We start from the raw sequence: 16,774 nt of genomic DNA on the forward strand, positions 1-16,774 counted from the left end.
CCCCAGAGTCTGTATAGCTGCAGGGTCTAAAAAGTGTTGTTACCAGCCTTATGATGCAATGGAGTTGACTTACTAAAATCTGGTGCAACTCTGCATCAGCTTCCGGGTTTTTTTTGTCAAAGTTTAATTGGACAAGCTGAAATTAGAAGCTGATTGGCTACCATGAACAGTTGCACCAGATTTAGCATTTTCCAGTTTTAGTAAATCGAGCCTAATATGTAGCCTTAAAGCATGGCAGGGTTTAGTAAACCATAAGAGTACATGTATTACCTTAAAAATGTTTCGGCAAATTAAAAGAAAATACATATTTTGGCGTTGTTCTCAGGAAATGCAAATGTGAAAAAAGGTAAAGGAGTGACCCATTACAACAGTCAGACCTGTAAGTCACTGCTTGTACATTCTTTTTCTTTAATTTTACATCAGAGTCACGAACATTCCAGTGCCATGGTTTCCTTATACAGTTGATGTGTCTTGTCACATGTAAAAAAAAGAACCATGCTTCTTAAGCAGGTTTGCAGCTAAAGTATACAATGAGAATGACCAAAAGTGTTTTCTACATCCTTTATAATGTTAATGTAACAGCTGTTGTCCAAAGCAGATTCATCTGTAGAAGAAAGGCCTTGGCAGTAATTTTGCAGTTGTGTACCCAACCCCTTCTCTAATGACTGTTCGCAGCATGAATCAAGTGGCTGGCTTATCACCAACAGAAATTTAGACATACAGTATGTATAGTGTGTTTCCAGCATTTGTTTAGAGCTAATTTTTCTGTGTTTGCCTGTTTGCATTCGTCATTTTGATGTGACGTTTCACATTTTTACATACTTAATCTTCCATAATTTTGTTACAGTCTTGAAGCAGATCTTCAACTTTTTCAAAAGCCACCACCCAAACCCCCACCTGTATATTTATATTTTAAACCAGACCTCTAACCTTCACAGTATCCATGTCTTCTAGTCTTACACTTGCACAAATACATTATATACATATATCTATGGTATATAGAGATGTAGATATACTGTATATCATTTTTTTTCTCCAAGGGTCTTCTGGCTGTGTCAGTGACCTTGCTGGTCCTCTCTCTTCTGGCAGTGGGTAGTTCTCACTATTGCACTAAATGTCCCTTACGTAATAATATGTGAGTGACATTCAGTGTGGTGCTACCCTAATGTCCTGTGCACATGATCGGATTTTCCAATGTTGGATGTGAGCTTATTGGGTGAAAGTCCGAACGTGTGTATGCTCCATCGAACATTTGTTGGCGGACTTTCCGCCAACAAATGTTGGCTAGCAGGTTCTCAAAGTTTACGCCAACAAAACTTTGTTATCGGAATTTCCAATCGTGTGTACACAAGTCTGACACACAAAAGTTCACGCATGCTCGGAATCAAGCAGAAAGAGCCGCACTGACTATTGAACTTCCTTCTTCTCGGCTTGTCATACGTTTTGTACTTCAACACGTTCTCACATTCGTAATTGTTGGCCAACATCTGTGTGACCGTGTGTATGCAAAACAAGTTGGAGCCAACATCCTTTAAACAAAAAATCACGGTTTTGTTGTTGGAAAATCTGATCGTGTGTACGGGGCATTAGCCCACAGTGCAGACTCTCATGATAGCCTGGGCACAGTGGAAATGGGGCGCATGACATGAATAAATGGTGAGAGCTTCCTGTGGGTGACATTGTTACAATTAAGATGAGTATTGTAACAAAAGCTACTTTGTTTTTCTGTTGTTGGGCTACAGAGTGTACTTTTTTCTACACAACTAGAGTTCAACTCTAAATATAAAGATATGTACAGTACAGACCAAAAGTTTGGACACACCTTCTCATTCAAAGAGTTTTCTTTATTTTTATGACTATGAAAATTGTAGATTCACACTGAAGGCATCAAAACTATGAATTAACACATGTGGAATTATATACTGAACAAAAAAGTGTGAAACACCTGAAAATATGTCTTATATTCTCGGTTCTTCAAAGTAGCCACCTTTTGCTTTGATTACTGCTCCGCACACTCTTGGCATTCTGTTGTAGAGCTTCAAGAGGTAGTCGCCTGAAATGGTTTTCACTTCACAGGGGTGCCCTGTCAGGTATAATAAGTGGGATTTCAAGCCTTATAAATGGGGTTGGGACCATCAGTTGCGTTGTGCAGGAGGTGGATACAGTACACAGCTGATAGTCCTACTGAATAGACTGTTAGAATTTGTATTATGGCAAGAAAAAAGCAGCTAAGTAAAGAAAAATGAGTGGCCATCATTACTTTAAGAAATGAAGGTCAGTCAGTCCGAACAATTGGGAAAACTTTGAAAGTGTCCCCAAGTGCAGTGGCAAAAACCATCAAGCACTACAAAGAAACTGGCTCACATGAGGACCGCCCCAGGAAAGGAAGACCAAGAGTCACCTCTGTTGCGGACGATAAGTTCATCCGAGTCACCAGCCTCAGAAATCGCAGGTTAACAGCAGCTCAGATTAGTGAACAGGTCAATGCCACACAGAGTTCTAGCAGCAGACACATCTCTAGAACAACTGTTAAGAGGAGACTGTGTGAATCAGGCCTTCATGGTAAAATAGCTGCTAGGAAACCACCGCTGAGGACAGGCAACAAGCAGAAGAGACTTGTTTGGGCTAAAGAACACAAGGAATGGACATTAGACCAATGGAAATCTGTGCTTTGGTCTGATGAGTCCAAGTTTGAGATCTTTGGTTCCAACCACCGTGTCTTTGTGCGACGCAGAAGAGGTGAACGGATGGACTCTGCATGCCTGGTTCCTACCGTGAAGCATGGAGGAGGAGGTGTGATGGTGTGGGGGTGCTTTGCTGGTGACACTGTTGGGGATTTATTCAAAATTTAAGGCATACTGAACCAGCATGGCTACCACAGCATCTTGCAGTGGCATGCTTTTCCATCCGGTTTGTGTTTAGTTGGACCATCATTTATTTTTCAACAGAACAATGACCCCAAACACACCTCCAGGCTGTGTAAGGGCTATTTAACCAAGAAGCAGAGTGATGAGGTGCTGCGCCAGATGACATGGCCTCCACAGTCACCGGACCTGAACCCAATCGAGATGGTTTGGGGTGAGTTGGACCACAGAGTGAAGGTAAAAGGGCCAACAGGTGCTAAGAATCTCTGGGAACTCCTTCAAGACTGTTGGAAAGCCATTTCAGGCGACTACCTCTTGAAGATCATCAACAGAATGCCAAGAGTATGCAAAGCAGTAATCAAAGCAAGGTGGCTACTTTCAAGAACCTAAAATATAAGACATATTCTCAGTTGTTTCACACTTTTTTGTTCAGTATATAATTCCACATGTGTTAATTCATAGTTTTGATGCCTTCAGTGTGAATCTACAATTTTCATAGTCATGAAAATAAAGAAAACTCTTTGAATGAGAAGGTGTGTCCAAACTTTTGGTCTGTACTGTAGATTAATAACTAGGGGGAGTCTGTTTTTTTTTTTCTGAGCCTCTTTAAACTTCTGTTAAGATAAGGTACAGGGCATATAAGGAGAGCAATGTTTAAAAAAAAGGTTGGCTGCCTAATAGGTCTACATTTTTGAAAAAACAGTAGAGGCCAACTGTTGTGTAGCTCTGCAAAATGAAAAGCAAATCCTCTGTATGTTTTGAGCAGGCAAAATGGCCCTATGTACATACAGTATATAATTAGTAGCTACACATAGAAACAAAGACGTTTTGGTACACTGTATATTTAAAAAGCATTGAAAAGTTTATACATTCCCTTTAATGCGGTAGTAAAATGATATCATGTTTGGCATACTGTAAGATGAGTGGAAAATATAGATGTAGTCAGCAAGTCATGATGAATCACCTTGGTTTGTCTAGCCAATTCACCAAGTTTGTTCTGTACTTCCTCACATTCATTGATGCTCCAGCCAGGATCACTGTGTCTTTCTAGATCAGAGTCTATATTCTGGATCCATATTGATGTCTGTGATATAAGAAGGTACATTTTTTTTGGAAATGAGCATAAATACCACAATGTATCCATTTATTCTTCTGCTATGGCTAATCTAGGAGCAACAGTATGTAAAATTAATAAAATGGTAGAGCTATCAAAGAAACATAGCAACTGTTCCAAAGTCAGATGGGCCATTCAAAGGAGCCTTTAAAGCCTAACACCAAACATTTTTAATTTATATTTATTTATATATTTTTGTGAGGAAGGGTAGGTCCTCATTTACATGAGGTGATTACTTTCATGCCCTGTGCAGGGCTGTTTTTTTTACTGGTACGGATGTTGTGTGCATCCCTATATTGGCTGCCCCATAGCTTATCTTCTGGGATGCAGCTGTTGCATGGACACAGATGTTGCTCCAAATGTGACATCTGTGCCCAGGGTGAGTTCAGGGACACGCACCCACATGGATGTCCTATTGGGACACAGAGTATGTGTCTGTACAGCCGATGAGTCTCAGAAGACATATTTGGAACTGCCCCATGTGACCATGGCCTTATACTTTCTGTCAGGTTTTTTTTCTGTCTGTGACCCCTACTAGAGAGATTTCTCCTCACCTACTGTACCTTCTGATGTCTGTACAATAAATAGAAGGTGTGATTGTTACCAGGAAAGGGAAGCACACAGCAATAAAGATATTACAGAGAAACTTTACCCATAACAGTTTGATAACAATTAATGTTCTTCAACAAAAGAACACACATTCCACATTATTAATTATGCTACCAAAATGAGTGTTTGTTGTAAGTTGCCTTCAGCATTGCTCCTATTTTTTCTTGCTGGAGACTGCCAGTTTTTTAAGCCAAAAGCAGTCACTTTCTTATTGAAACTCTCTCCCTCTGTTTGGTCTCAAAAACTATATGTCACTTTTTGGCATTCAAATGTGTGCATTTCCAGCCCTGATTGTATGTCTTGGATCAGCTAGAGAGGAAGGCCTACAGAAGCTTTAAAGTGCTGATGTTTACAGGCTGTTTCTTCCTAGGGAGAAATTTGAGACTATCAGGGAGATAAGATAAGACACTATCCTTGTAAATGTAACTCTTTTGTGTCTGGCAGCAGAGCTTGTTCTGTCATATCTCCTGCTTTTCTTTTCTCCCTCCCTAATCTGTTTTCCCTGTGACATTCCGGGTGCTCCCCCCCCATAGCAGTAAATCTTTAAGCTGCCTTTATTCAGAAACCCTGTCACGTGCAAGTTAAAACTGCACAATAGGCAGCCATGCAGTTGACCCTGGCACTCCACATAGAACTCAGGTATAATTCATTTTGGCACCTGGCCAGTTCTGTGCAATAAATGATCTACTGTAATGGGTAGTAGGCTTGCTGGAAAGACCCAACATACATGTGTGTTTAATGGTACAAAAACACAGTCCAGGTGTGAGCTCACTAGAAAGGCCATGTAATGTTAGGTCAGCTAATAATAAGTGCAGAATATGTGTGAAACGCATTAGCTGTTGTATGTTGTTTTCCCTTACTGTATTTTTGGTGATGAGATTTTATTGAAAATTATAATACAATACAATACTATACAATAATGGTGATTTTAGACTTGTAACTTACCAAAACTGTTTTCTATTTTCCTGTGAATACTGCTATGAGCTGGATCAGTGTACCAACCTTGAACGTTGCTTGTTTTTTTCTGCTACCTTTTCATTATGAGCTGCATTATTACCTGATGTTACATTGTGTGTGATGGCTATTTTTTGTCTAAAGCATAAAGAACCAGAATGATTTCCAAGGCTTATATAATTTCCTTCTAAAGACCTCAAAAATATGGAGCATTCCAACTTTTTTTTTTAATATTGCATCCTCAAGAATTAAGAAACTAGCAAAAAAAAAAAAAAACAGTGTTTTGTGGAGTTCACTTTTCTACAGTCCCCAATATTAGGTGACCACGGGCGAAAATATGATGTATTTTACCTTTATAAGCTGATCCTGTAATGACGCCATTATCTCCTGTTGCCTGAGAGAATTTTCCATAGATGTTGGGCTCTGGGAGGTTAGCTGATCTACTCTTTTCTGAAGGTATCCAATCATTTCCTGAATTCCATTCATCCCTGGGCTAAATATGAACCAACAGCTGTTAGCGCCTTCATTGCTTTGGGAAATAGCCAAGATGATAAACAGGAGATTGGAATAACATGTCTGCTTTACTCTGAAGAGGCAACTCTAAGAACTACAGTCACAAAGATCAGATAACATGCTGAATCCTTAAAGATGGCTTAACTATTGAAGTTTTCATTGCTGGAGAAAAGAAAATGAGCCTGAAAGGAGAATTGTTGCCTATAGTGAACTACCAGAATTTTCACAGGCCGTAATTCCGCCTTTGGCTTTCTCCAGTTTTTTTAGCTCAGTCATCTTGTGTTTAATTCTTTATTTTAGGATTTAAAATATTAAATAAAAATACACAGTTCCAAAATCAGAGCATTGGTTAATTCTGCCTTAATATTTTATAATGGTAATAATTATTTTAATATGTACAAAAAAAAGTCAAATGGAGAATGAGAAATAGATCTGAACTATTACAGCGTTAAATGAAGGCCTTTGGCTATGTGCACAAAAACTTTCATTTAAATAAAATCCTTAAAAGCCATAAAGGATATAAATCTACTTTGTGTGCTTGAAATGTCTTTGCGAATCCAGATATTGCCTTGTATATCTTTGTTACAGGAAGCTAATGCGCCAGTCAGCGTTTTACACTAGACATGTGCAGAGTAAAATATTTCGTTTCGGAATTTCGTTTTCGTCTGAAAACTTAATTTATTTAGTTACTCCCGAAATTCGTTTTTATTTATTTCGTTTTTCGTTCAAAAATTGCATTCGTCCGAAAATCCACATGAATCACGGTCGAATCTGTCTTTGAAGGCTTATGGTGTCTGTCGAATGTATAAAGAAGATTCGACGGAGCTAGTATATAGCATACTTTAGAACCCTATTAAAGTCTATGGGACTCCAACGTTCAAAATCTAAAGTGCTAATTTTAAAGGCTAATTTGCAAGTTACTGTCCTAAAAAGTGTTTGGGGACCCGGGTCCTGCCCCAGGGGACATGGATCAATGCAAAAAAAAGTTTTAAAAACGGCCGTTTTTTCGGGAGCAGTGATTTTAATAATGATTAAAGTGAAACAATAAAAGTGTAATATTCCTTTAAATTTCGTAGGGGGGGTGTCTATAGTATGCCTGTGAAGGGGCGCATGTTTCCCGTGCTTAGAATTGTCCCTGCACAAAGTGTCATTTATGCAGGAAAAAAAGTCCTTTAAAATCACTCGCAGCTATTATGAATTGTCAGCTCCCGTAATACAGAGAACACTCATTGAAAGTCATTGATAAAAAAATAAAAAAAAAAATAAAAAAGCGTGGGGGTCCCCCAAATTCAATTACCAGGCCCTTCAGGTCTGGTATGGGTATTAAGGGGAACCCTGCCTCAAATTTAAGAAAAAATTTGACGTGGGGTTCCCCCTAAATATCCATAACCAGACCCTTCAGGTCTGGTATGGATATTAAGGGGAACCCCGCGTCAAATTTTAAAAAAAATTTACGTGGGGTTCCCCCTAAAAATCCATACCAGACCCTTTATCCGAGCACGCAACCTGGCAGGCCGCAGGAAAAGAGGGGGGGACGAGAGAGCGGCCCCCCCTCCCTCCTGAACCGTACCAGGCCACATGCCCTCAACATTGGGAGGATGCTTTGGGGGTCTGTGACCCCTCAAAGCACCTTGTCCCCATGTTGATGAAGACAAGGGCCTCATCCCCACAACCCTGGCCGGTGGTTGTGGAGGTCTGCGGGCGGGGGGCTTATCAGAATCTGGAAGCCCCCTTTAACAAGGGGACCCCCAGATCCCGCCCCCCCCTGTTTGAAATGGTAAGGGGGTACAAAAGTACCCCTACCATTTCACAAAGAAAGTGTAAAAAATGGTTAAATAAAACAAACACACTTTTGAAAAATTCCTTTATTAAAAATAAAAAAATAAAAAAAAGATTCCAGCGGCGGTAATCCACTCTTGCTATCCAGCGACGGACGGTCATCTCTCCAGCGATGTCTCATCTCATCCAGCGCAGCGATCCATCCTTCTGTCTCCGTGGAGGAGACACTGCAAGGATTCCGGCGGCCTGACGTTTCTTATATACGGAGGGCGGGGCCACCCGTCACCTGACCCCGCCCCCCTCTGACGCAAGGGGAAACCCGGGGTTCCCCGTGACGTATAGGTGACCCCGCCCCCCTCTGATGTAACGGAAACCTGCCTGTGTTACATCAGAGGGGTGCGGGTCACCCCTACGTCACAGGGAACCCCGGGTTTCCCCTTGTGTCAGAGGGGGGCGGGGTCAGGTGACGGGTGGCCCCGCCCTCCGTATATAAGAAACGTCAGCCGCCGGAATCCTTGCAGTGTCTCCTCCACGGAGACAGAAGAAGGACGGAGGATTCGCTGCGCTGGATGAGATGAGACATCGCTGGAGAGATGACCGTCCGTCGCTGGATAGCAAGAGTGGATTACCACCGCTGGAATCTTTTTTTTATTTTTTTATTTTTAATAAAGGAATTTTTCAAAAGTGTGTTTGTTTTATTTAACCATTTTTTACACTTTCTTTGTGAAATGGTAGGAAAAGTACCCCCTTACCATTTCAAACAGGGGGGGGGCCGGGATCTGGGGGTCCCCTTGTTAAAGGGGGCTTCCAGATTCTGATAAGCCCCCCGCCCGCAGACCTCCACAACCACCGGCCAGGGTTGTGGGGATGAGGCCCTTGTCTTCATCAACATGGGGACAAGGTGCTTTGAGGGGTCACAGACCCCCAAAGCATCCTCCCAATGTTGAGGGCATGTGGCCTGGTACGGTTCAGGAGGGAGGGGGGGCCGCTCTCTCGTCCCCCCCTCTTTTCCTGCGGCCTGCCAGGTTGCGTGCTCGGATAAAGGGTCTGGTATGGATTTTTAGGGGGAACCCCACGTAAATTTTTTTTAAAATTTGACGCGGGGTTCCCCTTAATATCCATACCAGACCTGAAGGGTCTGGTTATGGATATTTAGGGGGAACCCCACGTCAAATTTTTTCTTAAATTTGAGGCAGGGTTCCCCTTAATATCCATACCAGACCTGAAGGGCCTGGTAATTGAATTTGGGGGACCCCCACGCTTTTTTTATTTATTTATTTATTTATTTTTTTATCAATGACTTTCAATGAGTGTTCTCTGTATTACGGGAGCCGACAATTCATTATAGCTGCGAGTGATTTTAAAGGACTTTTTTTCCTGCATAAATGACACTTTGTGCAGGGACAATTTTAAGCACGGGAAACATGCGCCCCTTCACAGGCATACTATAGACAACCCCCCCCCCCTACGAAATTTAAAGGAATATTACACTTTTATTGTTTCACTTTAATCATTATTAAAATCACTGCTCCCGAAAAAACGGCAGTTTTTAAAACTTTTTTTTGATCCATGTCCCCTGGGGCAGGACCCGGGTCCCCAAACACTTTTTAGGACAGTATCTTGCAGAATCTTTTCTCTCTGTCAAATCTTTTTTCTCTGTCGAATATTTTCTCTATATAATCTTGGACTAATAGAGGTAAGGTTAGGCACATTCGAACACAGGTTCTATAGACACAGATTGTTGTCAGAGTCATGTCGAATCTCCTATTCTATATCGAACTGTTGTAACAATGAAAACGAAAATAAAGCATTTATTTATGTCGGATCTTTCGTTTTTCGGATTTTGTGCTTTCGTTATCGTTTGTCAAAACGAAAACGAAAATAGCTGAAATTCGGACGAAAATGCATTCGGACGAAAACGAATGCACATGTCTATTTTACACTGCATTAATACACAGATATGGAATAAATACACAAAATACACTACAATTTAAGTAAGAATACACATGGCTGTTGTATTTTAAAAAGAATTGCTTATCCAGGAGTTCAGGATAAAAAATAAGTGTTAACAACAGAAACTGCATTTATATTAACAACTAAACAATCTGTACCTTCAACCTCAGATTATAACATTAAACCAGCTTTAGCTCTCTTGCTTAGGTTATACAGGCATACCCCACTTTTAAGTACACAATGGGATTTATTTACTAAAGCTGGAAAGTGCAAAATCAGGCTCTCTTCTGCATAGAAACCAATGAGCTTCTAATCTCGGCTTGTTCAATTAAGCTTTGGTAATAAAACCTGGAAGCTCATTGGTTTCTATGCAGAAGAGAGCCTGATTTTGCACTTTCTAACTTTAGTAAATAAACCCCATTGTGTACTTAAAAGTGGGGTATGCCTGTATTGCTATGGTTTTAACAAGCAGTAAAAAAGTTTGAACTTTTTCTAAAGGCAAAACTTTATTTTTATTTTATTTTTTTTATTTTTTTTTAGATAGTGTTAAAACCTGGATATCTCATTTCATATTTGCTTTTTGGCTAAAGTTGTGGCAGCCATACCTCTGAGCTGCCATTATATAGATATTATATAGATATGTACAAGCCGTATTCTTTTTAACAATTAATACTTGTTCTCTTGATGTACAATAAAATTTATAGTTTTATATTTTCGTTTCTGGAGTTCTTCTATCTGATGTGCCCATAATAGTCCCTTCCCATTGGAAGGTATTTGTTTTGTCTATATGTGGTGACTTTTGGAGAGGTAAACAGAGCTTTCCTACTTGATAAAGGCCTTCATGGCAGTTGGTGTTGGTAAATAGTTTTCAGTTTATCAGTAGGAAATAGCGGGGGAGGGGGTGGGGCTGTTGCTAGTTAACTTCCAAAAAGAGCAAAAGTATCTTGCTTAAAAAATAAAAAGCTAGAAAACACAGTGGGAGTTGATTTACTACAACTGGAGAGTGTTACATCTGGTGCAGCTGTGCATGGTAGCCAATCAGTTTCTAACTTTAACTTGTTCAATTAAGCTTTGCCAAAAAAAACTGGAAGCTTATTGGTTTCTGAATAGAGCTGCACCAGGTTTTGCATGCTCCAGTTTTAGTAAATCAACCCTTGTGCATGTGAGATAAAGTTTACAAATCTACCAGCTTTGGCAGTGCACCATTGTAAATGGGCTCTAAACTAGACATGTGCAATTCGTTTCATTCCGTGTTCGTTTTTTTACCAACTTCAGATGTTTCAGAATTAACGAATTTGATGAAAAATTTGTTAATTCTGAAACATCTGAATTAAGGAAAACCCTTTAACAAATTTTTCCGAATATTTATAAATTAGAATATTCATAAATTCATAAATTCGTAAATGCAAAAATTTGTAAATTTTGAAACTTCGTAAACTTGTAAATGAGTATATTCATAAATTTGAAATTCAAAAATCCGAAAACCCAAAAATTAGAAAATCTGAAATAATAACTAAGTATTAAATAATAGGTATTGGAATTTTCTTTCAAATTTGACTGTTAGTGAACATAACGAATATGAATTTATCCAAAATTACAAATTACAGAACAAAGTAACGAATGCCGTATCTAAATGAATGGAACACAATTGATTCATAATAATAAATAATAATAATAATTAAAAAAAATTATATATTTTTTTTATTAACCACTTAAGCCCGAACCATTTGGCTGGCCAAAGACCAGACCACTTTTTGCGATTCAGCACTGCGCCGCTTGACAATTGCGCGGCCATGCGACGTGGCTCCCAAACAAAATTGATGTCCTTTTTTTCCCCACAAATAGCGCTTTCTTTTGGTGGCATTTGATCACCTTTGCTGTTTTTATTTTTTGCACTTTATCCAAAAAAGAGCGTGAATTTTGAAAAAAATGCATTATTTTTATTTATAATAAATATCCCCAAAAAATATATAAAAAAATATTTTTAGGTAGTTTAGGTTGATACGTACTCTTCTACATATTTTTGGTTAAAAAAATTGCAATAAGCATTTATTGATTGGTTTGCGTAAAAGTTAATATTTGTTAGTATATTTATGTATTAGTAATGGCGGCAATCAGAGATTTTTATTGTAACTGCGACATTATGGCGGACACGTCGGACAATTTTTACACATTTTTGGGACCACTGGCATTAATACAGAAATAAGTGCGATTAAAATGTAATTGATTACTGTTAAAATGTCACTGGCAGTGAAGGGGTTAACACTAGGGGGCAGTGAAGGGGTTAATGTGAGTCTAAGTACATGTTCTAACTGAAGGGGGATGGGACTGTGCAGGGAAACTAACAGATCACTGTTCATACTCTGTACGATCTGTCAGTTTACTCCTCAGAGAACTGGAAACTGTGTGTTTACACAAACAGCTCCCGCTTCTCCATGTGCCCTGACTGAACGTGGGAGTTCGGCGGTGATCGAGGCCGGCAGGCACTCGCATCAGCTCAGGGAGCGAGCAGGGGGCATGCGCGCTCCTCCGGCGGCCCCCTAGTGGCCGTTTATTTTACCGACGTAACATAACAGCGATTCACGTGATTAATTTGTCCCGTTCCATTTGTTTAGATGCGGCATTCATTATTTTGGATAGATAAATAATTAGATAAATTCGTATTCGTTAAGTTCACTAACAGCTGAATTTGAAAGGAAATTCCACCTATTATTTAATAGTTTATTATTAGTTCGTTTATTATTATTTCGAATTTTCAGATTTTTGTTCTTTCGAATTTTCAAATTTTCAGATTTTCACACTTTTGAACTCGCAAATTTTTGAATTTACAAGTTTTCCAATTTACGAATTTTCGAATTTACGAATTGCAATCATAAGGAATAACTAGAAAAATTAAAAATGAAAAAAGAATGAAACTAAAACGAAAACAAACAAATTTTTTGGCAGTGCACATGTCTACTCTAAACAGGGGTTTCCACTAGAAATAAAATGTGAAACTCCACTTCCTATGCTGCAGTTAAGATTTTCCCTGTAAATCCCACTCCTATGCTAAATTTACATACACGTGATAAACAGTAAGGCTAGGTTCAGAAACCAAAATAATTAATAAATAAATAAATAAATTTAAAAAATGGTGTGTTATGGTGCTGGCAAAATCATACTGAGCAAAGATGGTAGACTTACAGTGAGCACTACTATAGGTTTCTTAAGCATTAGTTTTAGTTTAAAAGATCAGTCTGACCAAAACTGTTATTTTTGTGAATACTGGAGAGTTTTGCCTTTTAATATCCCTTTATAATTCCAGAGCAAGGTCTTCCCACCTGTCCATGTAGACTTATCTTGCTACAAGGGGAGAGGTGCCTCAATATTGTAAAAAATTTGTAATCAAACAGGGAAAGAGGTATCATAATAGCTGTGACCTGCATGTGAGCCTGGTTTAGAAACCTCACTGCTTTAATTATAGAGAGATAAGTCCATGAGTAATTCAGCCCACCACTTTTGTGGGAATGAGTAGACAATTTGATACATTTATTAGCCTAGTGCTAAATCATTACGTTTTTCCAGTTCTTGTGAATGACATTTTTTTAATGATGAAAACTGAAAAAAATTGTCAGGTAAATATAAAAGTTAATAACTTGCTTTTGTTAGTGATGATGCTGCTTTCTGTGCCTCTAATTATACAATAAACCATGTGTCTGCCACATAGAATTGGTATAAGACAGTTATAGTCCTGCCTAGTTTAGCAATGTCGTTACATACATTAGTCATACATAGTTTCATTCTTTTTTTGGAAACTTGTTCACATTCCCTGGTATAATTAGTCTTGGCCTTTATTATTTCTGTTTTCCGTACTTGCAGTTTTCCTTGTCAAGTAGAAAACTCATTTGACTCAAATATTTTTTTTAATGTATTTAAAGAGGTTCCGAAGCCTTAAGATTTTTTACTATCTTACTGCATTCTATGCATTAACCTCCCTGGCGGTACGATTATTTCGGATTTTAGGTGCTAAAAGCGGTACCATTATTTTGCATGAAAATTTGGCGTTTTATATTGTAGTCCTGCAATTCTTAGGAATAACTCTCTTAAATCTGTCCAAACCAGAGTCTAGCAGACATCCCGGGTATGATAAAGTTTGAAAAATTAAATCATAAATTATAATATAATAAATAATTATAAATAATTGTACCAAATAATAATATAACAATAATAAAAATTATTCAATAATGTAATCAAATCAAAAACACTGAAATTTGCTCAGTTGCAGAATTGTCACTGTCATTACTTTTCAGTATTTGATGACGGATCTCCCCACAAATCGCTATCGCTCAATTCTGCGAGTGATTCTAATTTATTATCGCTGTTTTCTAGCTGGTCTAAAATCATTTTTGATGTACAGTGACAGTTTTGGTTGCTATGGGCAATCTCCAGTTTCCAGGCATAAAGAACAGTTTTTATTATATAAAACTGCATGCAGGACAGTGGGCAGACCACTAGGGACAACGGGGATGTGAAATATTTACATACAGCAATGTAATCTGTAAGATTACATTATACTGTATGTTTACTGTTTGTTTCACTTTTTGAATTTGGCGCCGATCTCCGTGCCCGTGCGTCGCAACGCTCGCAGGGCACGGAGATCGGCGATGTGATGCATCGAGCGAGACACGGCTCGCTCGTACAGCGGGGAGACAACGCTGGATCCGAGGGAGAAGGTAAGTAAACCTCCTCCTGGATCCAGCGATGCAGTCCCGAGTCTGACTCGGGGATACCGCTCTTGGTATAAAAAATCCACCCCGAGTCAGACTCGGGAATACCGTCAGGGGGGTTAAGTAATAAAAAACCTTATGTGTCAATGGATCCCCCCAAGCCATCCCTTATATTTGCCCGATCTCAATTCAGCATTGTGCATGAGAGCAGCGGCTCTCTCCTCTGTTTCCCTTCTTGCTGAGCAGATTGTTAGCAGAGGAAGCCATTGGCTCTTGCTGTTGTCATTCGAATGGGGAATGGGGCAAAGCCACACTGTCTGTGTCTATAGATACAGGCAGCAGGACTCGGGATTGAGACTACACAAGTACCCAAATGAAAGTGGCTTCCTATGGTGGGCACTCACTAAAGGGGAGAAGCCAGGAGCGCCAGCAGTGGACCCCAGAGGAAGATGATAGGCCTGCTCTGTGCAAAACCATTACACAGAGCAGGTAATCACGACATGTTTGTTATTTAAATAAACAAAAATAAAGTTTTACAATCACTTTAAGGATATATACTGCATAGTGTATATAAATCCAAATTTTGAGGGGTGATATGTTTTCATTTTTCTTAACAGTATGTCTCCTTTTTAATATCGCTAAACTCCCCACACTGGAAGAACCGGCGGGCGGGTGGACGGAGCAAACGTGGGGAGAGAGGAGCTGGGGCGGCTGATCGTCGATCACCCCCCCCTCTCCCCACACTGGAAGAAACAGGCGGCTGGACATAGCAAACGTGGGGAGAGAGAGGAGCTGGGGCGACCGATCACACCCCCCCTCTCCCCACACTGGAAGAAACAGGCGGCTGGACATGGCAACCGTGGGGAGAGAGAGGAGCTGGGGCGACCGATCCCCCCCCCCTCCCCACACTGGAAGAAACGGCGGGTGGACAGAGCAAACATGTGGGGAGAGAGAGGAGCTGGGGCGGCCGAACGCCGCTCACCCCCCCTCTCCCCACACTGGAACAGGACAGGGGAACGCACCCCCTCTCCACCAGCATGAATGTAGAGAAGTGAGTGGTGGGTGATAGATGGACAGCCCTTCCCCCATGAGCTGCCTCCACCTAGAAAACCCCAACCCTGGCCCTGACAGAGGAGGAGGGTTATATAGTCTCCGACTCCTCCCACAAATACAGGCTGGCCTACGGCCAGCCTTCCCACATATGTGTAACATATGTACGTAGATATATACTGTATATAATATGACATATATTCAAAGACCTTCTCACCATTTCACAGGTCTCTGCAATATACGTTGCCCGTGGCAGCTGCCCACCAGTTGGCAGTCTAACTTTTGCCCTGTACCCACCCCCAGGCTATACTTTTTGGACATTCTACAATCCACCACAGTTACTGAATGTGAGCATTTCATATATAATTTTATGATCTATATGTAATATCATATGTATTCTAGATTGTTGTATGTGGAAATATATATCTAGACTTACACTTTCTTCTCTTTCTATATAAGATATTTAGCGTTGCTCTACCTTGCCATATTGGGTCCTGAAGAAGTCGTGTAATTGCCGAAACATTGACCTGGCATACCTGGTACCAGAAGCACACAGTTTCTACATTGGTGCTATGTTATTCTAAACATACCCAATAATCTTCCGGTACCTTAGTAGAGTTATTTGCAACATTATTCTATTTTAAAGGCTAATATGCCTTTGTTTTGAGAACATTTGTTTTCAAATATGTGCAAATAAAGATACAAGATACTAGGTTAGCCACACTAACGGGAGCTTAAGGGAGGAAAGGACTGCCTCTCTCTGTTTGTGAACTCAGATAGTTTTGAGGTACCACTTTTCAGTGGTGCTTTGACATGGCAGTGTAGTTTCACATGTATTTGCAAATGTATGCAATACAAATCTGTTTTTGACCTTAGTAGTTGAAACAATTTTGTTTGGGATTTTTGCCGGCTAGCCTGAAAATGTGCTGGGCAACTTTCATATTATCAACCATCAAGGACTTATGACTACCAGGGATTTAAAATGAGGGAAAATTAAACATTTTAATTGTCGCCAGAATAGGTATAGGGAGGAAACAGCTAATGTATTTCCTTCAGGCACCTCTTTCCCTGCCCATTCACAGAAAGCTTAAGATTTTGTCAATGAGTTCACAGAAAGCAAAACCTTCTGTGATTGGGCAAGAGGATGAGCAGGGCAGCTGCAAATAATGCTATGGCTGCTGTGTAGCACGTATCTGTAGCTGGAGTGTCAGAGCACCAAAAGTGTAACTATT

At 39.9% G+C, this 16,774-nt stretch overlaps 1 protein-coding gene across 2 annotated transcripts in view; it reads right to left on the reverse strand.

Moving 5' to 3' along the window:
• Window positions 1-16,774, reverse strand: part of CCDC141 (coiled-coil domain containing 141) — a 232,130-nt gene that overhangs the window by 71,165 nt on the left and 144,191 nt on the right. For both annotated transcript variants that reach the window (XM_077448107.1, XM_077448106.1), the window contains exons 9-10: window positions 5,893-6,034; window positions 3,829-3,948 (exon numbers count right to left, since the gene is read on the reverse strand). In XM_077448107.1, coding sequence (XP_077304233.1) covers window positions 3,829-3,948; window positions 5,893-6,034 — 262 coding nt within the window. The remainder of the gene's footprint in view (window positions 1-3,828; window positions 3,949-5,892; window positions 6,035-16,774) is intronic.

Source organism: Lithobates pipiens, unplaced genomic scaffold (assembly GCF_037356315.1).
Source record: "Lithobates pipiens isolate NorthernLeopardFrog02 unplaced genomic scaffold, aLitPip1_a1.2 Scaffold_22, whole genome shotgun sequence".
Classification (NCBI taxonomy): Eukaryota; Metazoa; Chordata; class Amphibia; order Anura; family Ranidae; genus Lithobates; species Lithobates pipiens.